General features: G+C 37.2%; 1 protein-coding gene across 12 annotated transcripts in view; it reads left to right on the forward strand.

Moving 5' to 3' along the window:
* Positions 1-26,257, forward strand: part of WNK2 (WNK lysine deficient protein kinase 2) — a 153,862-nt gene that overhangs the window by 113,979 nt on the left and 13,626 nt on the right. For 2 of the 12 annotated variants that reach the window (XM_090273956.1, XM_090273957.1), the window contains exon 29: positions 8,078-8,183. The exons of the other annotated variants lie outside the window; for them this stretch is intronic. In XM_090273956.1, coding sequence (XP_090130082.1) covers positions 8,078-8,170 — 93 coding nt within the window. In that variant the 3' untranslated portion in view covers positions 8,171-8,183. The remainder of the gene's footprint in view (positions 1-8,077; positions 8,184-26,257) is intronic. 12 annotated transcript variants of the gene reach the window in all.

Here is a 26,257-nt window from a genome sequence, read left to right on the forward strand (position 1 = left end):
AGGAAGATTTTTGAGATATACAGTTATCGATTTCCAGCCTTTCTTTTTTTATAATACAGGCTTCAGGCTACAAAATTCCCTCTAATGGTTTTAGCTGTAGTCCAAAGGTTTTGTTATATAGCATTTTCTTTGAACTTCAGTTCAAAATATTTTGCAATTTCTCCTGTGATTTTAAATACTATAGTTATTAATTCCTTGTGATCTTTTTATTAACTGTGTACTAATAAGAGAACAAATTTGGAGTGTTTTCAGTTCGCTAAAATTTGCTGGGACTGGCTTTTTGACCCAAGTTGTCAATCTTGGCTGCTCCAGGGATGATTAAAGCCAACTTCTTTCATTTCCTCTCACATCCACATTGCTAGTCTGAACTTCCCTTATTTCTCTTCTGAATGACAGCAGTACCTTCCTGATAACTAAATCTCCATCAATCTGACTCAATTTTATTCTCCATTATTCTGCAACAAAGTTGAGAATCCTTATCATGGCCCCAAAGCCCTGCAGAGTCTGTGCCTTGAACCCTGGGCAAGCTGTGTCAACTCTGCCATCTGGACACCCCACACTGGCTCTCAGAGCCTGGGCTGGGCCACCCCACATCTGTCAGCGCTGCTAATCCTGTTGTTTAGGTGGTTGTGATTCTTGTTGAGGTTTTTTGTTTGTTTATTTGTTTTTATTTCTTTATTATTTTTGTGGAAAATCTAAATAGCATAAAACTTGACATTTTAATCAATTTTAAGTATATAACTCAATAACATTAAGTATATTCACAACATAGAACAGCCATCCAAGTCTAGAACATTTTCATCATTCCAAACAGAAACTACTCACTAAGAAATAACTCTTTAGTGTCCTCTTCTGGCACCTCTGGTTACCCAGCCCCTGTTAACTTTTATTCTACTTTCTGCTTCTATGAATCTGACGACTCTAGTTACTTCTTATAAGTGGAATCATACAGTGTTTGTCCTTTCCTGTTTGGCTTCCTTCACTTAATGTTTTCAGGGTACATTCATTCGTGTTGTAACATGTTTTAGAACTTTGTTCTTTTTCCCCCAGTTTTTTGTTTTTTTTTTTTATTGTGGTAAAATACACATAATATAAACTTTGCCACCTTAATTATTTTTAAGCACCAGTTCAATGGCATTAAGTACGTTAATATTGTTGTTCAACCATCATCACCATCCATCTCCAGAATTTTTTGTTGCAAAACTGAAACTGTACTCATTGAAAACTCCCCATTTATGCAACCTCTTCCCCAGCCCAGCCCCTGGCAACCACCATTTTACCTTCTGTCTTTATGAATCTGACTACTCTAGGTCCTTGTATATATGGAATCGTATAGTAATTGTCTTTTTGTAACTGGCTCATTATATCTAGCATAATGTCATTAAGGTTCATCTATGTTGTAGCATGTGTCATAATTTCCTTTCTTTTCAAGGCTGAATAATCTGTGTGTATATGCCTCATTTTGTTTATTCATTCATCCAGGGACATTTGGGTTGCTTCTCCATGTTAGCTTCTGTGAATAATGCGCTTACTGCGAACATGGATGTACAGATATCTTTTTGAGACTGTGCTTTCAGTTCTTTGGGGTATATACCCAGCCGTGGAATCACTGAATCATATGGTAATTCTATTTTTAATTTTTTGAGAATGCGAAACTGTTTTCCATGGTACTGTTACCAAACAGCAAGTTGAGGTCCTGCTGCCTGCTGCCACCCTCTAGGCAAAATTCCACAGGCAAAGATTTGCTGATAAAGGAAAGGAGTCTTTATTCAAAAGCAATCACCGCAGCTTTAATTACTTAAGCCTATCAATTAAGGCTAAGCTCTAACACTCGAATTCTCCTAGCATTACCCTGTTAGTTTCTGTAAGGTTAGTTTACAAACTTAAACAACATAATACACAAAGGCTACACAATTTTGGAAGAATGTCAGGCTTCTGCCTCAGAGTCTGTTCCTCTAGAACACCCAGAGAATAAACCTGCCACCCTCTGCCAGGCCAGCCTGATTCTAGGCTGTGCTGAGTTCCTTTCCATAGAAGATACTGTCCATTGGAAAATGCAGGCAGCTGCAGCACCATCATCCAGGCATCCTTGAGGAAGAAGAGCCCAAGAGAGAGAGCCAACTCAGGAGCCTGAAAAGTTCAGAAAAGTTTGTGGGCCCAAGAGCCAGCCCTCTTTTTATTTCCATTGGCTCTGGAGGCAGTCAGCTTCTCAGCCAATCCCATCCTAGACTGCTTTTCATTGCCTTAGCAAACTCCTCCTATGGCTCCTCCTACCTCTCCCCAGTGATCTTAATCAGATTTCTCTGTATCAGCACCTGAACATATTTTACATCCCTATAAACAAAACACAGAAGTTCCAGTTTCTCCTCATTTTTGCCTATACTGTTTATTTTCTGATTTTTTAAAATTTATTTATTTATTTATTTTTAGAGAGAGGGGAAAGGAGAAAGAGAGGGAGAGAAACATTACTGTGTGGTTGCCTCTCACTCACGCCCCAAACTGGGGACCTGACGTGCAACCTAGTCATGTGCCCTGACTGGGAATCGAACCAGAGACACTTGGTTCACAGGCTGATGCTCAATCCACTGAGCCACAGCAGCCAGGGTTATTTTCTGATTTTTTTGAGAGTAGACATCCTAATGGATGTGAGATGTGGTATCTCATTGTAGCTTTGATTTGCATTTTTGTAATGATTAGTGTGTTGATATATTTTTATGTGTTTATTGGCCGTTTATATATCTCTTTGGAAAAATAATAATTTAAGTCCTTTTCCCACTTTTATATTTACAGGTAACCCCCAAATAACACGGTTGTTAGGTTCCTAACCAATGCTGTGTTATGCGAATCCATGTTATATGAAACAAAGAACTAGTACCAAAAGGGGGGTTAGGTTCCAAAAATTAAAAAAACATACTATTATATTTTTATAATTAAGAGAAATATCTTTATTAAAGCAATTTTTATCAAAGTATTACATATTATTATGAATTACGGTAAGTAATGTTTTCTTCGTCATTACTACTAAGCTCCATTAACCGAACGTGTTTTCTTTTTGACAAGATATCCTCATCTTCTAAACTTTCTTCAGCATTATCTTGATTTCTATGCTCTACTTTTTGCAAAAAATACAGAGAGAGTTTATCACCAGTAGACTTGCCTTATAAGAAATACTAAAAAACTTTCTACCAGCAGAAGTTTAAGAATGCCATTCCATCGTAAAATGTGTGAATGCGTAAAACTGATTAGGAAATGTAAATATAGAGTCAAAGTCAGAGTCTCTACTATTGCATTAGTGGTACATAAATCACGATTCTAGTTTAGATTTAAAATAACGAAGAGAAATAGCTATAACTACAATAATTTATTTTAGCTATACAATGTAAAAAGATGTAAGTTGTAACATTAAAAACCTAAAATGTAAGGGGGTAACAATAAAAATATAAAGTTTCCAATTATGCTTTCTAAGTTATCAATTTGAAATAGGATGTTATACTTTATGGAAGCCACATGGCAACCACAAAGGCAAACTGGTAGTAGATACACAGAAGATCATGATATATGAACAATATATACCAACAAATTAGACAGCCTAGAAGAAAGGATAAATCCCTACTAAGATTGAATTGTGAAGAATAGAAACTCTGAATAGGCCAGTTATTAGTAAGGAGGTTGAGTCAGTAATCAAAAATCTCCTGGCAGACCCACCCACTCTGGGAATGACCACCAGGGCAAAAATTAGAGAGGCGCCAGGCCCATACAAAGTAGAAGTGCCTGGAAAAGGGGCAAGTGCTGAGCAAACGACATTGTTCCCTCTCAGACCTCTCCCCCACACACAGTGCCACAACATGGTGAAACAGGTTTCCCTGTACTGACGAGTACCTAAGGCTCTGCCCCTTACGACATAACAGGAGTGACAGCTCTACCTAAGACACGGAGGCAAACAAACACAGGAACCTGTGAAGATGAGGAGACATAGAAGTATGGCCCAAAAGGGGGAATGGATCAAGGTTCCAGTGGGAGAACTATGTGATGAGGAGATAGCCAACCTAACAGATGCAGAGTTCCAAACACTGGTGATAAAGATGCTCACAGGCTTGACAGATATGCTTAAGTATGGCAAATGCATGAGGGAAGAAGTGAAAACTATACTAAATGAAATGAAGGAAAATCCACATAAAACCAGTGGTGAAAGGAAGAAAACTGGGGTTCAAATCAATGATTTGCAACATAAGAAAGAAAAAAATAGTCAACCAGTACAGAATGAGGAAACAAGAATTGAAAAAAATGAGGAGAGGTTTAGGAACCCCTGGGACAACTTTAAACATGCCAACATCATAGGGGTGCCAGAAGGAGAAGAGGAAGAACAAGAAATTGAAAACATGTGAGGAAATAATGGAGGAAAACTTCCAAAATTTTGCAAAAGTAATAGACATACAAATCTGGGAAGCACAGAGAGTCCCAAACAAGCTAGACCCAAAAAGGACCACACCAAGACATATCATAATTAAAACACCAAAGGTTAAAGATAAAGAAAGAATCTTAAAAGTAGCAAGAGAAAAACAGAGTTACCTACAAAGGGGTGCCTATAAGACTATCAGCTGATTTCTCAAAAGAAGCTTTACAGGCAAGAAGGGACTGGTAAGTAGTATTCAAGGTGATGAAAAACAGACTTACAACCAAGATTACTCTATCCAGCAAAGCTATCATTTAGAATGGAAGGGCAGATCAAGTGTTTCCCAGACAAGATAAAGCTAAAGGAGCTCATCATCACCAAGCTATTATATGAAATGTCAAAGGGACTCACTTAAGAAAAAAACGGTCAAAACTATGAACATGAAAATGACAACAAACTCACAACTATCAACAACTGAATCTAAAAGATAAGAACAAAACCCAACTAAGCAAACCAGAATAGGAACAGAATCATAGGTATGGGGATCATTCAGAGGGTTATCAACTGGGAGGGGTGAGGGGGAGAGATGGGGAAATGGTGCAGGGATTAAAAAGCGTAATTAGTAAATACAAACTAGACAGGGGGGAATTAAGACTAATATAGATAAGGGTGAAGTCAGAGAACTTATATGCGTGACCCATGGACATGAACTAAGAGGGGGTGAGATTGCTGGAGGGAAGGGGGATACTGGGCAGAGGGGAGCAAAGGGGAAAAAAATGGAAACTACTATAACAACATAATCAATAAAATATACCTAAAAAAAACCCCAAAACTTCCCCAAAACAGAAGTCCAGGACCAGATGGGTTCACTGATGACTTCTAACAGTCATTTAAAGAAGTAATCTCAATACTTCTTAAAATCTTCCAACCCCCCCCCCAAAAAAAACAAAAGAGGATGGAATACATTCAAATGTGTTTTATGAGGCCACCAGTACCCTGATAACAAATCAGACAAGAACACTACAGGGAAAGAAAATTATAGGCCAATGACCCTGATAGACATAGATGCAAAAATTCTCAGCAAAATATTAGCAACTAAATTCAACAATATATTACAGGAATCATATATTCATCAGTAAGTGAGATTTATTCCTGGGATGAGAGGATGGTTCAACACCACAAATCAATCAATGTGACACATCACATTAACAAAATAAAAATAAAAATCTTATAATCATCTCAATAGGTGCAGAAAAAGCATTTGAAAAAAATTTAACATCATTCACATTAAAAACTCCACAAAGTGAGTACAGAGGAAATGTAGCTCAATATGGTAAAGGCCATACGTGACAAGCCCACAGCTGACATCATACTGAATGGTGAAAAACTGAAAGCTTTTCCACTAAGGTCGGGAACAAAACAAAGATGCCTGCTCTTGCCACTTTTATTCAACATAGTACTAAAAGTCCTAACCAGTGTAGTTAGGCAAGAAAAATATTTAAAAAGCCTACACATTAAAATGGAAGAGATAAAACTTTCAATTTTCAGATGGCATGATATTATATGGAAAAAGACTGAAGACTCCATAAAAAAACTTTTAGAACTAATCAACAAATTCAGTAAAGTTGCAGAATACAAAATCAATAAAATCTATACACTAATAATGAGATATCTGGAAAAGAAAACAATTTCATTTATATTAGCATAAAAATAATAAATTTAACCAAGAAGGTGAAACACCTATACACTGAAAACTACAAGGCATTGATGAAAGAAATTAAAGAAGGCAAATAAATGGAAAGACATTCTGTGTTCATGAATCACAGGCATTAATAGTGTTGAAATGTCTATACTACTCAAAGCCATCTATAGATTTGATGCAATCCCTAGCAAATGTCCAATGACTTTTTTTTCTTACAGAAATAGAAAAAACAATCTTAAAATTTATATAGAACCACAAAAGACCTTAAATAGCCAAACAACTTGACTGTTCAAACTATACGTTGTTTTATTAACAAAGTAGTATGGTATTAGCCCTGGCTGGTTTGGCTCAGTGGATTGAGCGTCGGCCTGCGAGCTAAGTGTCGCTGGTTCGATCTTCCAATCAGGGCACATCAGAGAAGGAAAACTCTGACTCCAAAAAACCTCCGCTGCCTTGCGGCATACCTCTTCAGGGGAAAGGCTAAGGGAGTAAACCCCGACAAAAAGTCCGGAGCCGGAGTCCCTAAGGCGGTTTGACGTTGTAGTCAACACCGGCAACTCCTGCGGCGCACCTGAAGCCAAGCTGTATTGACTCCGTCTTTCCCTTGGACCCTTCAGCTGCGAAGAGAGGGGGGGTCTGCTGCATGGGCAACAGCAGACCCTCCATATCACCCTGCCCAGGCTCTGTAGCTTCAGCTTCACTGGAGAGGACACTCCAGCGTCATCGCAAGATGTCGATTCAACACGGGAGGAGACAGATACCGTGTCACTCCCAAGTCGGACTGCACAGCCATTCTCGGCGGTGCAGATAGACTCTTAAGAAGCTACACCATCGTCTCTCGAGACGGACGGCTGCCTCCAACTCCAACTCCAACTTTTTGCAAAAAATCTGTTATTTTATATTGCTTGCTTTTAATTGAGAGATCTTTACAAATTTTGTATACGGTGCTAAGCACTTCTGAAGTTCTCTCTTAAACTTTGTGCTCCTTTCAGTGCAAGGATGTTCATTTAAGAAATATGACTCTTAACTGTTCGGCTAAATCTAGGCGTTTCTTTACGCTTTTTAGAGTAAACTGTTTAATTTCTTCGTTTTCATCAATGCTCTGGTACCCTAAGTTATCTTGACACATTCCAGATGTCATTTCCACCAAAATTGCTTCATCAATTTCTTCTTCTACCAGCAGCTCTTGGATATTTTCAACAGTCATATCATGTTAGAGTGAAACCGTGTTATAGAAGTACTGTGTTATATGGGGGGGTTTCCCCAATTCTGTAACGATGTTAGAGCAAAACCGTGTTATAGAAGTACCGTGTTATCCCGGGGATACCTGTATTTATTTATTTTATTAGTACAGTGGTCTTTATCTTTTTTATACTTATCATGCCATGAATTTATAGGGACTGGGTTCCAGCAGCTCAGGGTCCTTTCAGTTGGTTCTCACAAAGTATGCTTCTCTGGGTGGAGCAGGCTGATGCTTCAGTTGAACCTGGAACCTTTCTCTTTGGTTTCCTTGTTTTTCTGATCATTTTCCTTCACACGTTTCAGGAAGCCATCTTGGCTCTTAGAGTGCTTAATATGCTCAATACATACTTTAATTCTCTTGGCAAGAATCTTGACCTTGTTTGTGCACAACAATGGCCACTGCGTGCTGGGTGACATTGTAGACTCCTCCAGTTTTACCATGGGAACATTTGTGGAGCATTCCTTTTTGAACAGTGTCCTTCCCTTGTGGTCTACAATATCACCTTCCTTGTAGATTAGCACGTATGTGGCCAAAGGAACCAACTTTGTGTTTTCTAAAAGACCTAAAGAACATATAGCAATGCCTCTCCTCTTTCTCTTTGTGTTAGTCATTTTGGGCGAATTACTAGAAAATGGAGGTTCTGGACTAAAAGAAGCCCTTTACCCATTTTAAAATAAGATTGTTTTTGTTTTGTTTTGTCTTTGTAATCCTCACTGGAGGATATGTTTATTGATTTCAGAGAGAGGAAGTGAGAGAAAGAGAGAGAGAGGTAGATGTGCGGGAGAAGCATCGATCAATTGCCTCCCGCACATGCACCCCAGCCGGGGATTGAACCTGCAACCTAGGTATGTGTCCTGTCCAGGGATTGAAACTGCAGCCTTTTGGTGCACAAGATAACGCTCCAACCAACTGAATCACCAAGCCAGGGCTAACTAGCTTTGTTTTTTGTTGTTGAGTTTTAGGAGTTCTTTATTCTGGATATATTAATGCCTTATCAGATACATGATTTGCAAATATTTTGTGTCATTCTCTGGGTTGCCTTTTTCTTCTCTGGGTAGTGCCTTAATTTTTATGAAGACCAATTTATTTTTTTCTTCTGTGTCCTCTGTCTTTGGTGTTATATCCAAGAAATCCTTGCCAAATTCAATGGCATGAAGCTTCCCCTATGATTCCTTCTAAGAGTTTAATTATTTTATCTCATGTTCATTCCTTTAATTTATTTTGAATTAATTTTTGTATATGGTGTTAAGGGTTCAACTTCATTCTTTTGCATGTGTATATCCAGTTTCTTTAGCAGTATTTGTTGAAAAGACTGTCCTTTTCCCATTGAATGGATTTGACATCCAAATTGAAATTCATTTGACTGTATGTGCAAAGGTTTATTTCTATATTCTCTATTCTATTCCATTGTTTTATTTGTCAGCATCGTACTATTTTGATTTCTGTAGCTTTGTGGTAAGTTTTGAAACCAGGAAGTTCCCCAAATTTTTCTTTTTCAAGATAGTTTTGATTATTGGCCATCCCTTGAGACTTTTAATGATAGTTTTTTGTTTTTTTGTTTTTTTAGGATGGGCTTTTTATTTATTTATTTATTTATTTTTGGTATGTTTTATTGATTATACTGTTACAGTTGTCCTAATTTCTTTTCCCTTTGCTCCCCTCTGACCAGCACCCCACTCCCTCCAGCAGTCCCACCCGCCTTAGTTCATGTCCATGGGTCATAAATATAGATTCTTTGATATTACCCTTCCCTATACTACTTTTTATTTATTTATTTTTTATTTTGTAAAGATTTTATTTATTTGTTTTTAGAGGGAAAGGAGAAAGGGAGAGAAACATCAATGTGTGGTTGCCTCTCACGCGTCCACAACTGGGGACCTGGCGTGCAACCCAGGCATATGCCCTGACTGGGAATCGAACCAGCGACACTTGGTTCGCAGGACAACGCTCAATCCATTGAGTCACAGCAGCCAGGGCTTCCTGTACTATTCTTAACACCCTTCTCTCTATTTTACACCCTCCTGCTATGCCTCTTAATTCCTGCATCATTTCCTTCCTTCTTCCCCCTTTCCCCTCCCAGCTGACATCCCTCCACATGATCCCCATACCTGTGATTCTCTTCCCACTGTGGTTGTCTGCTTAGTTTGTTTTTTGTTTTTGTTTTGTAGATTCTGTTGTTGATAGTTGTGATTTTGTTGTTGTTTTAATGTTCATAGTTTTGATCTTCTGTTTCTTATATAAGTCCCTTGAACATTTCATATAATAATGGCTTAGTGATGATGAACTCCTTTAGCTTTACCTTGTCTGGGAAGTACTTTCTCTGCCCTTCCATTCTAAACAATAGCTTTGCTGGATGAGTAATCTTGGTTGTAGATCCTTGCTTTTCATCCCTTTGAATAATTCCTGCTAGTCCCTTCTTGCCTGCAAAGTTTCTTTTGAGAAATCATCTGACATTTTTATATGTACTCCTTTTTAGGTAATTCTCTTCTTTCTTTTGCTGCTTTTAAGATTCTTTATCCTTGACCTTTAGCATTTTAATTATGATGTGTCTTGGTGTGTTTCTCCCTGGGTCTAGTTTGTTTGGGACTCTGTGCTTCCTGGACCTATATATACATCCATTTCTTTCCCCAAATTAGGGAAGTTTTTTTTCATTATTTTTCCACATAATTTTTCAATTTCTTGCTCTTCCACTTCACCTTCGGGCACCCCTATGATTCGGATGTTGGCACGTTTAAAGCTATCCCAGAGGTTTGTAAACTAAGCCTCTCCTCAATTTTTAAAATTCTTTTGGGGGTGGGATGGGACAGGGGGGGTTGCTGTCTCTTTTATTAATTTATTTTTCTTTCATTTTTCCCCCAATAAAAATATTTGTTTGTTTTTCTATTACAGTTGTCCCACTTTTTTTCCCTATTGCTTTCCTGCACCCTGCCAACCCCTTCTCCCACAGTCAGTCCCCACCCAGTTGTCCACGACCATGGGTCATTTATACATGTTCTTTGACTAGACCCTTCCCCTTCTTACCCTCTTCTCTCCCTCCCCTCTCCTCCCTTGTCATTGTTAGTCTACTCCTTGTTTACATACCTCTGGATCAATTTTGCTCGTTTGTTTGTGCTGTTCATTAGTCTCCTGTAATAGGTAATAGCATAAGGGATTTTTCTTTCGTTGCCTGGCTTATTTTGCTAAGCATAATTCTCTCTAGTTCCATCCATGTTGTTGCAAATGGTAGAAGTTCCTTTCTTTCTCTTTTCAGGCTTTCTGCTTCTTGTTGATACAGTTTTGGAAGATTATATGTTTCCAGAAATTTGTCCGTTTCATCTAGGTTGTCAAATTTCTTGCGATACAGTTGTTCATAATAATTTCTTACAGTCCTTTGTATTTCTGTGGCATCGGTTGTGATTTCTCCTCTTTCATTTCTGATTTTATTTATTTGGGTCCTCTCTCTTTTTTTCTTGATGAGCCTGGTTAAAGGCTTATCAGTTTTGTTTATCTTTTCAAAGAATCAGCTCCTACATTTGTTGATCTTTTGAATTGTTTGTTCAGTCTCTATGCCATTTAATTCTGCTCTGATCTTGATGATTTCCTTCCTTCTACTTGCTATGGGCTTTGTTTGTTGTTGTTCCTCTAGTTCTTGTAGCTGTAGGGTTAGATTTTTAATTAGAGATTCTTCTACCCTTTTTAGGTAGACCTGTATTGCTATGAACGTTCCTCTTAGGACTGCTTTTGCTGTATCCCATAGGTTTTGGGTTGTTGTGTGTTCATTATCATTAGTTTCCAGAAACTTTTTGATTTCTTCCTTGATGTCATTGTTAACCCATTCATTATTTAATAGCATGTTATTCATTCTCCATGAGTTTGAATGTTTTTGCATTTTTTCCTTGAGGTTGATTTCCAGTTTTAAGCCATTGTGATCTGAGAAGATACTTGATATAATTTCAATTTTCTTGAATTTGTTGAGGCTTGTTTTGTGTCCTACCATGTACTCTATCTTTGAAAATGTTCCATGTGCACTTGAAAAGAATGTATATTTTGCTTCTTTGGGGTGAAAAGTTCTATATATGTCAACTAAGTCCATTTGATCTAGAGTGTTGTTCAATGCCTCAATATCTTTGGTGTTTCTTTGCTTCGAAGATCTGTCCATTGTTGACAATGGGGTGTTAAAGTCTACTACTATGAGTGTGTTACTGTCTATATCCTTCCTGAAGTGTTTCAAAATTTTCCTTATATATTTGGGTGCTCCTATGTTGGGTGCATATATGTTTCCAAGGGTTATATCTTCTTGATGGATTTTTCCCTTAAATATTATGAAATGTCCTTCTTTGTCTCTCTTTATGCCCTTTGCTGTGAAATCTGTTTTGTCTGATATAAGTATTGCTACCCCAGCTCTTTTTATGTCCATTTGCTTGAAATATTTTTTTCCATCTCTTTGCTTTCAGTCTGTGTAGATCATTTGTTCTAAGGTGGGTCTCTTGTAAACAGCATATATGTGGGCCATGCTTTCTAATCCATTCAGCTACCCTATGTCTTTTGATTGGTGCATTTAATCCATTTACATTTAAGTTTATTATCGATAGGTACTTATTCATTGTCCTTTTTTCGCTTTGTACTTGTGTTCCTCTCTGTCTCTCTCTGTTTCTTCATCTTCTTAAAGAAGACCCTTTAGCCTCTCTTGCAATGCTGGTTTGGTGGAGATGTATTCTTTCAGCCTTCTTTTGTCTTGGAACCTCCTTATTTCACCTTCCATTTTGAATGAGAGCCTTGCTGGGTGGAGTATTCTTGGTTGTAGGCCTTTGTTTTTCATTGCTTAGAATATTTTTGACCATTCCCTTCTGACTTTTAGTGCTTCTGTTGAGAAATCTGATGCTAGCCTCATTGGAGCTCCCTTGTATGTTATTAGCTGTTTTTCTCTTGCTGCTTTTAGGATTCTCTCTTTGTCTTTGAATGTTGCCATTTTAATTATGGTGTGTCTTGAAGTGGGCCTGTTGGGATTCATCTTCATTGGGACTCTGTGTGCTTCCTGGACTTACGTGACTCTTTCTCTCATCAAGTTAGGGAAGTTTTCTGTCATTAGTTTTTCATACAGGTTTTCTATCCCTTGCTCCTCTTCTTCTCCTTCTGGAATTCCTATGATATGGATATTATTATGTTTCATGTTGTCCTGCAGCTCTCTTAAAACCTCTTCATTCTTTTTCAGTCTTTTTTCATTTTGTTGCACTGTCTGGGAATTTTTTTCTACATTGTCTTCCAGATCGCTGATCTGATCTTCTGCTTCCTCTAGCCTGCCTTTAATTCCTTCTACTGTGTTCTTCAATTCAGAAATTGTATTCTTCATTTCCTCCTGACTCTTATTGATAGTTTCTATGTCCTTTTTCATGCTGGTGTAATTCTCAGTAAGTTCCTTGTAGTTTCCCTGGAGTTCCTTATAGTTTCCCTGGAGTTTCTTTGCACTCTCTGATCTCATTGAGCTTCTCTATAATCCATCTTTTGAATTCCGTATCTGATAGTTTGCTTCCTTCTATTTCATTTAGCAATCTTTTGGGGGATTCATCCTTTCCTTTCAGTGGGGGTTGTTTTTCTGTCTTCCCATTTTTGTGACCCTTTCTGTTTGTTGCTGCTTCTTAGATTGACCTGCGCTTTCTGGATCTGCCCCTGGTGGCGTGAGATTGTGTACCAGTCTGGGCCTAGGCAACCTGTTGGAGACTACCAGAGATCTCAATTTTTTAAATTCTCATTTCCTTCTTATTTATTGGTTGACTGTTTATTTCTTCCTTATGTTCCTATTTGTTGATTTGAACACTAATATTTTTTTTATCACCACTAGTTTTGTGTGGATTTTCCTTCATTTCACTTAGTATAGCCATGATTTCTTCACTGTCATGCTTAATCTTTTCTGTCAAGTCTGTGAGCATCTTTATCACCAGTGCTTTAAACTGTGCATCTGTTAGGTTCGCTATCTTCTTGTCACTTAGTTCTCCCACTGGAACCTTGATCTGCCCCCCCTTTTGGACTGTACTTCTCTATCTCCTCATCTTGACAGCTTTCTGTGTTTGCCTCTGTGTCTTAGTGCTGTCGCACCTGTTATATTGTAAGGGTGGAACCTTAGGTATTCCTCAGTGTTGGTGACCAGTTTCACCACGTTGTGGTACTGTATGTGGGGGAGGGGTCTGAGAGGGAACAGTGCCACTTGCCCCTCACTCACCCCTTATCCAGGCACTTCTCCCCCTTCCTGTTCTAAACAAGCTGCCTCTGTTGAGAGACCGGTTTCTTCCTCTGCTCCAATGCCCCACTGGTTTTCATAGTCAGAAGCAATGTCGCTTTACTTTCCCTGGCCCTGGAACCGCAAGCTGTGCAGTCTGGTCTGGGGCTGGGATTGGCCTGGCTTGGGGCTGAGATTGCTTCCCAGGTTTAAAATGTGTGACTGCGCTTTTCACGACAGCTACAGTCCCTGTACTGCTGCCACTGCCACCAGCCCAGCTGCTACTAGCCACACCGCCAGCTGCTGCTGCTGCTGCTGCTGCCGCTGCTGAACCGTACCTCATTCTTCATCCGGGCTTCATCCCTCATACCTTTCTGGCTGAATATTTCTTCTTTATTTCCTTGTTGAACTTCCATGTAGTTTCAATTTTCTGCTTTTTTTTTTTTTTTTTTTTTAGTTTTGAAGTAGTTATAAATTCCTTCTTAATTGTGAGAGAGATGCAGTGTGTCTACCTATGCCTCCATCTTGGCCAGAAGTTCCTATTTCTTGAAAAAATGCCATTACAATAATAGTGATTTCATGAATCTGTATATCACTTTGGGTAGTATTAGCATAGTGACAAAACTAAGTCTTTCAATTGATGAACATGGGATGCCTTTGCACTTATTTATCTTTTAGCAATGTTTTGTAGTTTTCACTGTTAGTCTTTCAACTTTTAAATTTTATTTTTAAGTATTTTATTGTAAATGTAATTTTTTTCTTAATTCTTTTTAGATTTTTCATTATTAATGTATGGAAATGCAGCTGATTTTGTACGCTGTAACTTTGCTGAATTTATGAATTAATTCTAATAGGTTTTTTTGTTTGTTTGCTTTTTTGGTGTATTTTTAAAGGTTATCTACATATAAGATTGTGTCACCTCTGAATAGAGATAATTTTACTTTTCCCTCTCCAGTATGGTTGCCTTTTATTATTTTTCTTGCATAATTTCTCTAGCTGGAACTTCTAATACTATACTGAATTAAAGTGGCAAAAGCAAGAATCCTTGTCTTGTTCCTGATTTTAGAGGAAAAGCTATCAGTTTTTTATGATTAAGTATGATGCTCATTATGGGTTTTAAATATATATAAATTTGGGCTTTATCATATTGAGGAAGTTCCATTCTATTTTTAGTGCATTGAGTGCTTTTATCAGGAAAGAATGTTGGATTTTGTCAAATGCTTTTTCTGTATTAATTATTAATGGTATATCACATTGATTATCATATGTTAAACCATCCTTGCACTCCTTGGATCAGTCCCACCTAGTTATGATGTATACTTCTTCTAATATGTTAATGAATTTATTTTGCTAATGTGTTGGGGTTTTTTTTAGATTTTATTTACTTTAGAGAGAGGGGAAGGAAGGGAGAAAGAGAGGGAGAGAAACATCAATGTGTGGTTGCCTCTATCACGCCCCCAACTGGGGACCTTAATCACAACCCAAGCATATGCCCTAACTGGGAATCAATCCAGCGACCCTTTGGTTTGCAGGCCATCGCTGAGCCACACGAGCCAGGACTCATTTTGCTAATGTTTTATTGAGGATTTTGGCATCAATATTCATCAAGGATATTAGTCTGTAATTTTCTTGTGATGTGTTTATCTGGCTTTGGTGTCAGGGTAATGCTGACCACGAAGAATCAGTTAGGAAGTGTTCCCACCTCTTCAACATTTTAGAAATTTGAGAGAAATCGGTGTTCTTTCTTTTTTAAATGTTGGTAAAATTCCCTAGTTGAAGTAATTTGGTTCTGGGTTTTTCTTTATTGAGAGGTTTTTGATTACTGATTCAATCTCACTATTGTAATAGATCTATTCGGATTTTCTGTTTCTTCTTGAGTCAGTTCTGGTATTGTATGTTTCAAGAAATTTTTCTATTTCATGTAAGTTTTCCAGTTTGGTAGCTAATGCCAATTTGTTCATTTTTTCAAAGAAATAATTTTGGCTTCATTGATTTTTTTTTTTCTATTCTTTTTCTATCCTTTATTTTTGATATGGTATACAGTTAGGTTATTGATTTAAGATCTTTCTTCTTTTTTAACTTAGGCATTTACAGCTATAAATTTCCCTCTGAGAACTTCTTTTTCTTTATCTCATAAATATAGATGTGTTGTCTTTTCCTTTCCATTTGTGCCAAAGTATTTTTTAATTTCTCCATGATTACTTCTTTGATCCTTTGGTTTAGAGTATGTTGTTTCATTTCTGCACATATATCAGTTTCCTAGTTTTCTTTTTGTTACTGATTTCTAATTTAATTCATTGTATTAGAAAAGATACTTTGTGTAATTTTAGTCTTTTAAAATGAAGTAAGACTTGTTTGACAGCCTAACATATGGCCTATTCTGGAGAATGTTCCATGTGCTCTTGAAAAGAAAGTAAATTTTGCTATTGTAGGGTGGAGTATTCTGTGAAAGTTTGTTAGGGTTAATTGGCCTATGGTGGTGCTCTAGTCCTCTCTTGTTGATCTATCTGGTTGTTCTATTCTTGAGAGTGGAGTTTTAAAATCTGCAACTATTAGTGTAGAATTGTCTGTTTTTCTCTTTAGTTCTCTTTTGTATCACATAAGTTGGAGCTCTGTTGTTAGCTACATATAAATTTATATATCTTGATGGCTCAAACCTTTTATCAATACATGTTGTCCTTATTTATCTCTTGTAATCTTTTTTTGACTCAAAATATATTTTGTCTGATAATAAAATAGTCACCCAGCTCTCTTTTTCCATCCTTTTATTTTCAAACTGTTTGTGTCTTTGTATCTAAAAGGACTCTCTTACAGATAAGTATATAGATCAATGAAACTTTATTCATTCTGCCAATCTGTTTATTAATTGGAGAGTTTAATCCACTTACATTTGAAGTAATTATAGATAGGGAAGGACTTCTGCCATCTAAATATTTGTTTTCTATATGTCTCATAGGTTTTTATTCCTCAGTTCTCCATTTTTAAAAATATATAATTTATTTTTTGTAGTTATAATTTTGATTTCATTCTCTTGACTTTTCTGTGTGTATATATATATATATATATGTGTGTGTGTGTGTGTGTATATATATATATGGGTTACCTTGTGGATTGGAATTAACATCTTAAATTTTAACAACCTAGTTCGAATAATAACAACTGTTTTCAATAGTTTGTAAATACTTTGCTCCTATTCATCTCTGTCCATTCCTCTTTGTATTGTTTGTGTCACAGACTGAATTTTTGAATATCTGCTCATTAACATAGATTTATCATTATTGTTAATTGCATTTGCTTTTGAAATTATGTATGGAAAACAAAGAATTAAAAACAAAAGTGTAATATATTTACCTATGTAGTTATCTTTTTATTTTTTCATGTGGCTTTGAGTTACTGCATGTTATCCTTTCGTTTTAGTCTGAAGGACTCCCTTTAGCATTTTTTGTATGGCATATCTTTTAGTACAACCTCTCTCAGTTTTTCTTTATCCAAGTGTCTTAATTTCTCTTTCATTCCTTTTTTAATTAATTAATTTTTAATTAATTAATTAATTATTGTTGTTCTGTTACAACTATCCCATTTTTCTCCTATTGCTCTACCCTGCCACGCCCACCTATTCTCTCTCCCACATTTAATCCCCACCCTGTTGTCCATGTCCTACGGTCACTTAGACATGTTTTTGACTAGTCCCTTCCCCTTCTTTCCATCATTGTCCCCCTGCCCCATCCACTCTGTTTGCTGTCAGTCTCTCTCTTGTTTCCATACCTCTGGTTCTGTTTTACTCATTAGTTTATTTTTTTCATTAGGCTCTTCTTATAGGTGAGATCATATGATATTTGTCTTTGACCAACTGGCTTATTTCACTAAGCATAATCTCAATTTCCATCCATGCTGTCACGAAAGGTAGGAATTGCTTCTTTCTCTTTGCTGCATAATAGTCCATTGTATAAATATACCACAGTTTTTAAATCCACTTATTTACTGATGGGCACTTAGGCTGTTTCCAGCTCTTGGCTATTGTAAATAGCATTGTTATAAACATAGGGATGCATAAGTTCTTCTGAATTGGTGTTTTGGGATTCTTAGGGTATACTCCCATCAGTGAAATTGCTGGTTCAAAAGGCAGTTCCATTTTTAGTTTTTTAAGGAAATTCCATACTGCTTTCCACAGTGGCTGCACCAGTCTGCATTCCCACCACCAGAGCACTAAGGTTCCCTTTTCTCCACATCCTCGCTAGCACTTGTTGTTTGTTGATTTGTTAATGAAGGCCATTCTGACCAGTGTGAGGTGGTATCTCATTGTGGTTTTAATTTGCATCTCTGTGATGGGTAGTGATGTTGTGCATTCTTTCATATGCATATGGACCCTCTGTATGTCCTCCTTTGAGTAGTGTCTCTTCCGGTCCTTTGCCCATTTTTTAATTGGGTTATCTGTCTTCTTGGTGTTGAGTCATATAAGTTCTTTATATATTTTGGAGATCAATCCCTTGTCTGAGGTATCATTGGCAAATATGTTTTCCCATATGGTTGGTTCCCTTTTCATCTTGCTAATGTTTTCTTTTGCTGAGCAGAAACTCTTTAGTTTGATGTAGTCCCATTTGTTTATTCTTTCCTTTATTGCCCTTGCCTTAGGACATATATCAGTGAAAATGTTGCTATGCAAGATATCTGAAATTTTCCAGCCTATGTTTTCCTCTAGGACTTTTATGGTGGCACGGCTTACATTTAAGTCTTTGATTCATTTTGAGTTTATTCTGGTGTATGGTGTAAGTTGGTAGTCTAGTTTCATTTTTTTTTTTTTTTTGCATGTCCCTGTCCAGTTGTCCCAACACCATTTTTTGAAGAGGCTCTTTTCACTCGATTTTATGTTTCTTCCCCCTTTGTCGAATATTAGTTGACCATATAGACCTGGGTGTATTTCTGGGCTCTCTATTCTGGTCCATTGATCTCTATGTCTGTTCTTATGCCAGTACCAAGTTGTTTTGATTACCGTGGCCTTGTAGTATAGTTTGATGTCAGGTATTGCGATTCCTCTTATTGCGTTCTTCTGTCTCAAGATTGCTATGGCTATTCAGGGTCTTTTTTGGTTCCATATAAATTTTTGAAGTATTTGTTCTAGGTCTGTGAAATGTCATTGGTATTTTAATAGGGATTGCATTGAATCCATAAATTGCTTTGGGTAGTATGGACATTGTAATGATGTTAATTCTTCCTATTCATGAACATAGTGTGTGCTTCCAGTTATTTGTATCTTCAATTTTTTTCTTCAATGTCTTATAATTTTCCAAATACAGGTCTTTTACTTCCTTGGTTGGATTTATTCCTAAGTATTTGATTCTTTTTGGAGCAATTGTGTATGTGATTTTTTTTCAACTTCCTTTTCTGTTAGTACATTATTGGCATATAAAAATGCAGCTGATTTCTGGGTATTAATTTTGTACCCTGCTACATTACTGAATTGATTTATCAGTTCTAGTAGTTTCTTGATGGACTCTTTAGGGTTCTCTATATACAGTATCATGTCATCTGCAAATAATGACAGTTTTACTTCTGTTCAATTTGGATACCTTTTATTTCTTCTTCTTGTCTGATTTGTGTGGCTAGGGCTTCTAATACTCTGTTAAATAAGATAGCTGAAAGTGACATCCCTGTCCTGTTGCCCATCATAATGGAAATGCTGGTAGATTTTGCCCATTGAGTATGATGCTGGCAGTGGGTTTGTCACACATATGGCCTTTAGGTATGTTCTATCTATACGCACTGTGCTGAGAGTTTTTATCATAAATTGGAGCTGGATTTTATCAAATGCTTTTCTGCATCTATTGATATGATCTTGTGGTTTTTATTCTTCATTTTGTTTATGTGGTGTACCACATTTATTGATTTTTGAATAAATCCCACTTGATCATGGTGTATGATCTTTTTGATGTATTGCTGTATTCAGTTTGCTAATATCTTGTTGAGGATTTTATAGCATCTATGTTCATCTGGGATATTGGTAAATAATGTCCTTTTTTTTTGTAGTGGCTCTGTCTGATTTTGGAATTAGGATAATTCTGGCCTCATAAAATGAGCTTGTGGGTCTCCACTCCTGTTGAATCTCTTGGAATCATTTAGGAAGGACAGGTGTTAGTTCTTCTTGGAATGTTTTGTAAAATTCACTTGTGAAGCCATCCAGTCTAGGTCTTTTGTTGGAAGTTTTTTTTATCACTGCTTCAATTTCACTAGGTGTAATCTATCTATTCAGGTTCTCTGATTCTTCCTGATTTAGTTTTGGAAGATCGTATAATTCTAGGAATTTATCCATTTCACTCAGCTTGTCTAATTTGTTGTGATATAATGGTTCATAATATCTTCTTACAATCCTTTGTATTTCTTTGGTGTCAGTTGTTATTTCTCCTGTTTCATTTTTAATTTTATTTATTTAGGTTCTCTTTCTCTTTTTTGATGAGTCTAGCTAAAGGTTTGTAAATCTTGTTTCTTTTTCAAAGAACCAGCTCTTGTTTTCATTGATCTTTTGTATTATTCTTTTGAGATTATTTTGCTTATTTGTTCTCTGATCTTATTATTTTCTTTCTTCTATTCACTTCTGCTTTGTTTACTGTTCTTTTCCAAATTCCTGTAAGTGTAAAGTTGGCTTATTTGAGATTTTATTTCTTTCTCGAGGTAGGCCTGTAATGCTATGAATTCCCCTAAGACTGCTTTCTCCTTGTCCCATAGGTTTTGGGTTGTTGTGTTCTCATTTGTTGCAAGATATCCTTGATTTCTTCCTTGATACTGTCATTGACACATTCATTGTTTAATAACATGTTATTTAGCTTACATATCTCTGTATTTTTTAGTTTTATTGTGATTGATTTCTAGTTTCATAGCATTGTGGTCAGAGAGGAATGCTGGATATTATTTTAGTTGTTTTAAATTTATTAAGATTTGTTTTGTGTTCTAACATGAGGTCTATCCTAGAAAATGGTCTAAGTGCATTTGAAAAGTATGTATATTCTTCTGCCTTTGGATGAAATGTTCTGTAGTATGGCGGAGGTGCCTCACACACCCTAGGCTCGGTTGGAAGTTACTCTGTCCAGCAGAGGCTTTGTGACCATGGCGGAACAAATTTTTACCCAGGAAACTTCTTTATGTTTGGGGTAAGGAAGGTGACTGCCTCTAGTGGAGAACAGCAGCTAGACCTTCATCCCTTATGCTTTTTATTGAGAAGACTACTCATGGAAGATACAAGATCAACATTCATAAGTCATCAATAGCTTTCAGGTACCTAGGTTACAAGTAACAATAACTGAATACAAATTCCAGTACAGCAAGTACAATGTATAGTCTGTGCCAGGGTCTATTAAACATCTTGACCCCACACTGGCACTAGGTACAAGGTTTCAAATACTCCCTGCTAGAGATTGTTTATATTTAATTATAGGATAAAGGAAAGCAGAGCAAGTTCTAAAGCATGTTAATATTCTTTAAATCTAATCCCCACGGAAACACTCTGAATGGTTTTTGGGTATGTCTCCCATGCAGCCATTGTTGAGACTTAAAGACAAGCACAGCCAGGGTGCTGGCGGCAGGTGATGCTCAGGCCAGGGCTACAATTCCCTAAACCATAAAGAGCGGTTCTCCACACTGTAGATATCAATTAAATTCATTTAATCTAATATCATTTAAGGGTGCTGTCTCCTCATTGATTTTCTGTCTGGAAAATCTATCCAGTGAAATTAATGGGGTGTTAGAATCCCCTACTGTGACTGTATTTCTGTCAATGTCTCCTTTTATGTCCATCCAGATTTGCTATACATATTAGGTGCTCCTATGTTGGTTGTATAAAAATTTACTAGGGTAATATCCTCTTCTTGGATTGTTCCCTTTATAATTATGTAGTGTTCTTCTTTGTCTCTTTACTATAGCCTTGGTTTTAAAGTCTATTTTTTCAGATATAAGTATTGCTACCCCAGCTTTTTTCCCCACTCTATCCATCTGCATGAAATATCTTTTTCCATCCCTTTATTTTTAGACTTTGTGTATCTTTTATTTTGAGGTGGGTCTCTTGGAGACAGCATATATATGGGTCTTGTTTTCTTATCCATTCAGCTAGCCTCTTTTGATTGGAGCATTTAAGCCATTTACATTTAAAGTGATTATTGATAGATATGTATTTATTGCCATTTTATTTTCTAACTATTTTCCTCTGTTTTCTTTTTTTCCCTTCTTCTTAAAGCAAGCCCTTTAACATTTGTTGCATTACTGGTTTGCTGGTAACAGACTCCTTTAGCTTTTTCTTCTTTTGTCTGGGAAGCTCTTTATCCTCAATTTTAAATGATAGCCTTGGTTGTAGGTCCTCGCTTTTCATCACCTTGAATATTTCATGCCAATCCCTTCCAGCCTGAAATGTTCCTGTTGTGAGAAACATTCACAATAAAAACACTGGGACACAAGACTTAAGCAGTAGATGAGGCATTGTTTATTCAAGGGTCTGTAGGTCCGGGTGCCGCCAAATCAAAGATGCACACCGACAAGACAAACGGAGTAGGCTAGTTTTATCCTAATGTGAGTAAACATCCTCTTTCCCCTCCCACTTCTTCTCCATTTTTCTATGCTGGATACTCCTGAGTTACAATGTAATGTGATTAACTAAATTAACTGAGAGAGCTGAGGGTCAGCCTCCAGGATCCCTGTGTAGTAATTAACCAAGGGTAATCTGGTTATAGGTCTATTTCCAGCTGTCCCTTGAAGTTTCCCTAATTTGTTCGCTGGGCTGTCTAGCTAGATTTTCCCATTTCTCTGTGTTTGGTGATGAATATTTTTTCCCTTTGATCTTAGAGGCATTTGTGCTGTGCTGCAGAATGTCCCTTTTTGATTTGTAAGTATGCTAATACTGTTGACTCTGATTTGGAGACCCCATAATTTAAGGTTACATTCGTCCTTTGCTGCTAATTATTTCCTACTGCTTTGAGAGTCATCAGTTTCTTTGTCCCTTACACTGTTGATAAATCATATGACAGTCTAATGGGAGTTCCCTTGTAGGTAACTAACTGCTTTTTTTTGCAGCTTTTAAGATTCTCTCCTTGTCTTTAAGCTTTGCCATTTTTATTATGATGTGTTGGTGCGGGCCTGTTTGGGTCCATCTTGTTTGGGATTTGGCGCTTCTTGGACTTGTGTGTCTTTTCTTCACCAGGTTAGGGAAGTTGTCATTATTTCTTCAAATAGGTTCTCAATCCCTTGTTCACTCTCTTCTCTTTCTGGTATTTCCATGATGTGCGTGTTGTTATGCTTCCTGTTGTTTAAATTATTTTTCTTTTTTCTGTTCTGCTTGAGTGTTTTTTTCTACCTAGTCATCTGAATCTCTGATTCAATCCTGTGCTTCATCTAACCTGTTTATTCCTTACTGTGTATTATTCATTTCAGTTATTGTATTCTTTATTTCTGACTGGTTCTTTCTTCTAGTTTCTAGTCTTTTTTCATGCTGTTGAGCATCCTTATAATCATTACTTTGAGCTATATAGCTGATAAATTACTTGCCTACATTTCATTTAGTTCTCCTAGAGAATTCTCTTGTTCTTTCATTTGGGGCCTGTTTTTTTGTCTTTCCATTTTGGCTTCCCCTTTGTGTTTGTTTCTCTGTATCCGGTAGATCTGCAAAGATTCTGGTGCAGTCCTATATCAGATGCTGCCTGTGATTGGCCCTGGGCAACATGTTTTGAGCTCAGTGATATACAGCTTGTGGCTCTCTCTGCTGGGCCTTGGTGTGTGCAAAAGAGCCAAGCTACACACCAAAGCCAGCTTTTACCAGCACCAGGCCTGGGGGAGGGTCAGCTAAAGTCTCAAAGATCCCAGAGACCTGCCTTCCTCTGTAGGCTTTCTGTTAGGCTGAATCACTGAAATAGCCTCAAGCTGGACTCCTCAGAAGCCCTGCTTAAGCACCATTGGGTGGGGCCAGAGGGATTCCTGTGGTTGCAGCTATTGCTTCCCCCTAGGTTGATGCCATATAGAAGGTAGTGCTCTGTCTAAGAAAGATGGCTTCTGCAGTATGGGGAATGAATGAGCACAGGGATCCTGGTGGCTGAGCCTCAGCTCTCTCCAAAGTGCCACCACCCTAGACTTTCCTCTTGTGGCTCTATTCTGCTCTGCCCTCCCTCTGCAGGAGCCCAAGATAAGTAGCTACTCACAAGATTTTGTGCATTGGCCCTTTCAGAGGCTCTCTGCATCTCTAGCTGTCTCTCCCTGGTAAGACACTGCTTTTCACAGCTCGATGTATTTGGCTTCATTTCCCAGTTCTGGTGCTCCTGGCTGAGGAGCCCAGCTTGGTGTTTAGACCGCATACTTCTCAGGGGAACCCTTCTGGCTGCTGAAATGTCCCTCTGGAACTTCAGCTGCTGCCTGTGGGAGCCCAGCCAGCTCTCTCACGCCTCCACTCTTCCTACCAATCTCGTTGTGGTGACATAGTTTCTTCTGTAAGTCCTAGCTTATAAGGATTCTCTAGCTACTGTTCATTTGGTTACTCAAGGTCATTTTTCTATTATTAGTTGTAACCCCAGCTTTACCTGTTCTGCTGCCATCTTGAATTTCCTTCATTCTTGAATGATTATTTCATTAGATGTAGAATTCTTGATTAACAGTTTTTTCCTTCTGTACTTCAAGTAGTTCTTCTGCTCCTCCCCCTCTCTTCTCCCTCCAAAGTGCCCATACTGCATAAATTGGACCACTTAACAGTATCCCATAGATCCCTTAGGCTCTGTACATTGTTTTTCATTCTTTTTTTTCTGCTTCCCAGACTTGATAATTTCAACTGTATGATTTCAATTTGCCTGCTGGTATCTGCTATTGATCTTCTGTAATGGAATTTTAAATTCCAGTTTTTATGTTTTAGCTCTAATATTTTCATTTAGTTCCTTTTATAATTTTTGTCTCTTTATTGCTATCCTTATGTTGTTCTTCTATCATTTTCCTGGTTTTCTGTTTGTCCATTGAGTTCTTTTGCTCTTTGCGCATACTTTAAGACTGCTGATTTAAAGTCTTTATTTAGTAAGTCCAAAGTCTAGACTTCCTCAGGGATGGTTTCTGTTAATTATTTTTTTCCTTTGTGTGGGTCATTCTTTCCTAATTGTTCGCACGATATGTGATTTCTTGTTGAAAACTGGACATTTTTATATTATAAGTAACTTTGGAAATCAGATTCTTTTTTTCTTAGTATTTGCTGGCTTTATTTGTTGAAGGCTTAGCTTGTGTTCTGCCATTGTTTTGACTGAGGTTTTCTTAAACACCAGGAACTTACTTTGCCTAAGCCTGTACTTCTTGCTTACATCGAGACTAGTAGTGAATACTTAGGGTCTTCTCAGGTCTTATTGGAACATGTATGCTGCTCTGGGCATGCATATTGCTTTCTAAGTTAAATTCCCCAGTACACAGCACTTCTGAATGACCTAATATCCCAAAGAAACTCTTCTCACATGCTTTTCTATCTTGGCTTTAGACAGTCTATGTATGTCTCAACTGTAATCTTTGGCCCTGGGCTACTATGGATTTTTTGATTGCCTTACAAGGGGTTTGAGCAATATGCCCTGAAAGAGTTCAAAATTTGGTCAAACAATCCAAATTTGTGAACCTGTGTCAGTCCTTCACATGGCTTCCAAACAAATTAGGACAGACATACAAAATAATTTGTGAATAAGATCTGTGCTTTCTTTAGAACCATGGGCCAGGGTACCACACTGGGAATGTAGGCTGCCTTCTTCAACATATCTGTAAAGGCCAAGCCTAGGGCCAGTAAAAATACCGCAGTGCTTTTCTCCTTTTTAAATTATGCCTTTTTCTTTATTTGCTTCTTCCTTCTACTTGATTGCTGTAAACTGTTAGCTGTTAGAGTTCTGATAAAGTTAGTTCTGACAGTTTCTGGTTGTTGTTGTTTTTTTCAAAGTTTCTTGCCTATTCTTAATGAGTTTCTCTGTGTTTGTGCATATTCTGTCAGTTATAAAGACAAATTTTTAAATTTACCATTATGGTTGTGGGCTTGTGTATTTGTTATTGTAGTTCTGTTGATTTTTGCTTTATATATTTTGAATCTATGTTATTAGGTATATTCAAATTTAGATTCACCATATCTGACTTGTGAGTTGAACTTTTAACATTACCAAGTATTTCTATTGTGAATTTTGCCTTTAAATCCACTTTGTCTAAAATTGCTATAACTATACTAGGTTATATTGGATTATTATTTCCTTGATGTATAGTTTCCCATTCTTTCAACCTTTTTGTATCCTTTTGTTTTAGATGTATCTCATGTAAACAGCACATAATTTGGATCTGTTTCATTTTTTCTGGTTTTTAAATTATTTTGTTCACTTACATTTAATGTAAATTATTAAAGTCTGTTTATTCTTTTTTTCGTTTTTAAACATGTTTTTTTCTTTTTTTTTCCTTCAAATTTCATTTTATTTTTTATTTCTTTTTATTCTTTTTTATTTTTGGTTTTTCAATTACAGTGGTCCCCTTTTCCCCCAATTTCTCTCCCCCACCCAACCCACCCCCTCTCCCGCAATCATATCCCTCCCCGTTGTCCATGTCCATGAGTCATTTATACGGGTTCTTTGACTAAACCCTTCCCTTACTTATCCCCTTTCTCTCCCTCTCCCCTCCCCCCTATTCACTGCTATTCTGCTCTTTGTTCTATTTAGTTCCTTTGTGTTGTTCTTTAGTTTCCTGTATTAGGTGATATCATATGGTATT

The sequence above is a fragment of the Furipterus horrens genome, unplaced genomic scaffold, assembly GCF_987537825.1.
Source record: "Furipterus horrens unplaced genomic scaffold, mFurHor1.1.pri manual_scaffold_4, whole genome shotgun sequence".
NCBI classification, from domain to species: Eukaryota; Metazoa; Chordata; class Mammalia; order Chiroptera; family Furipteridae; genus Furipterus; species Furipterus horrens.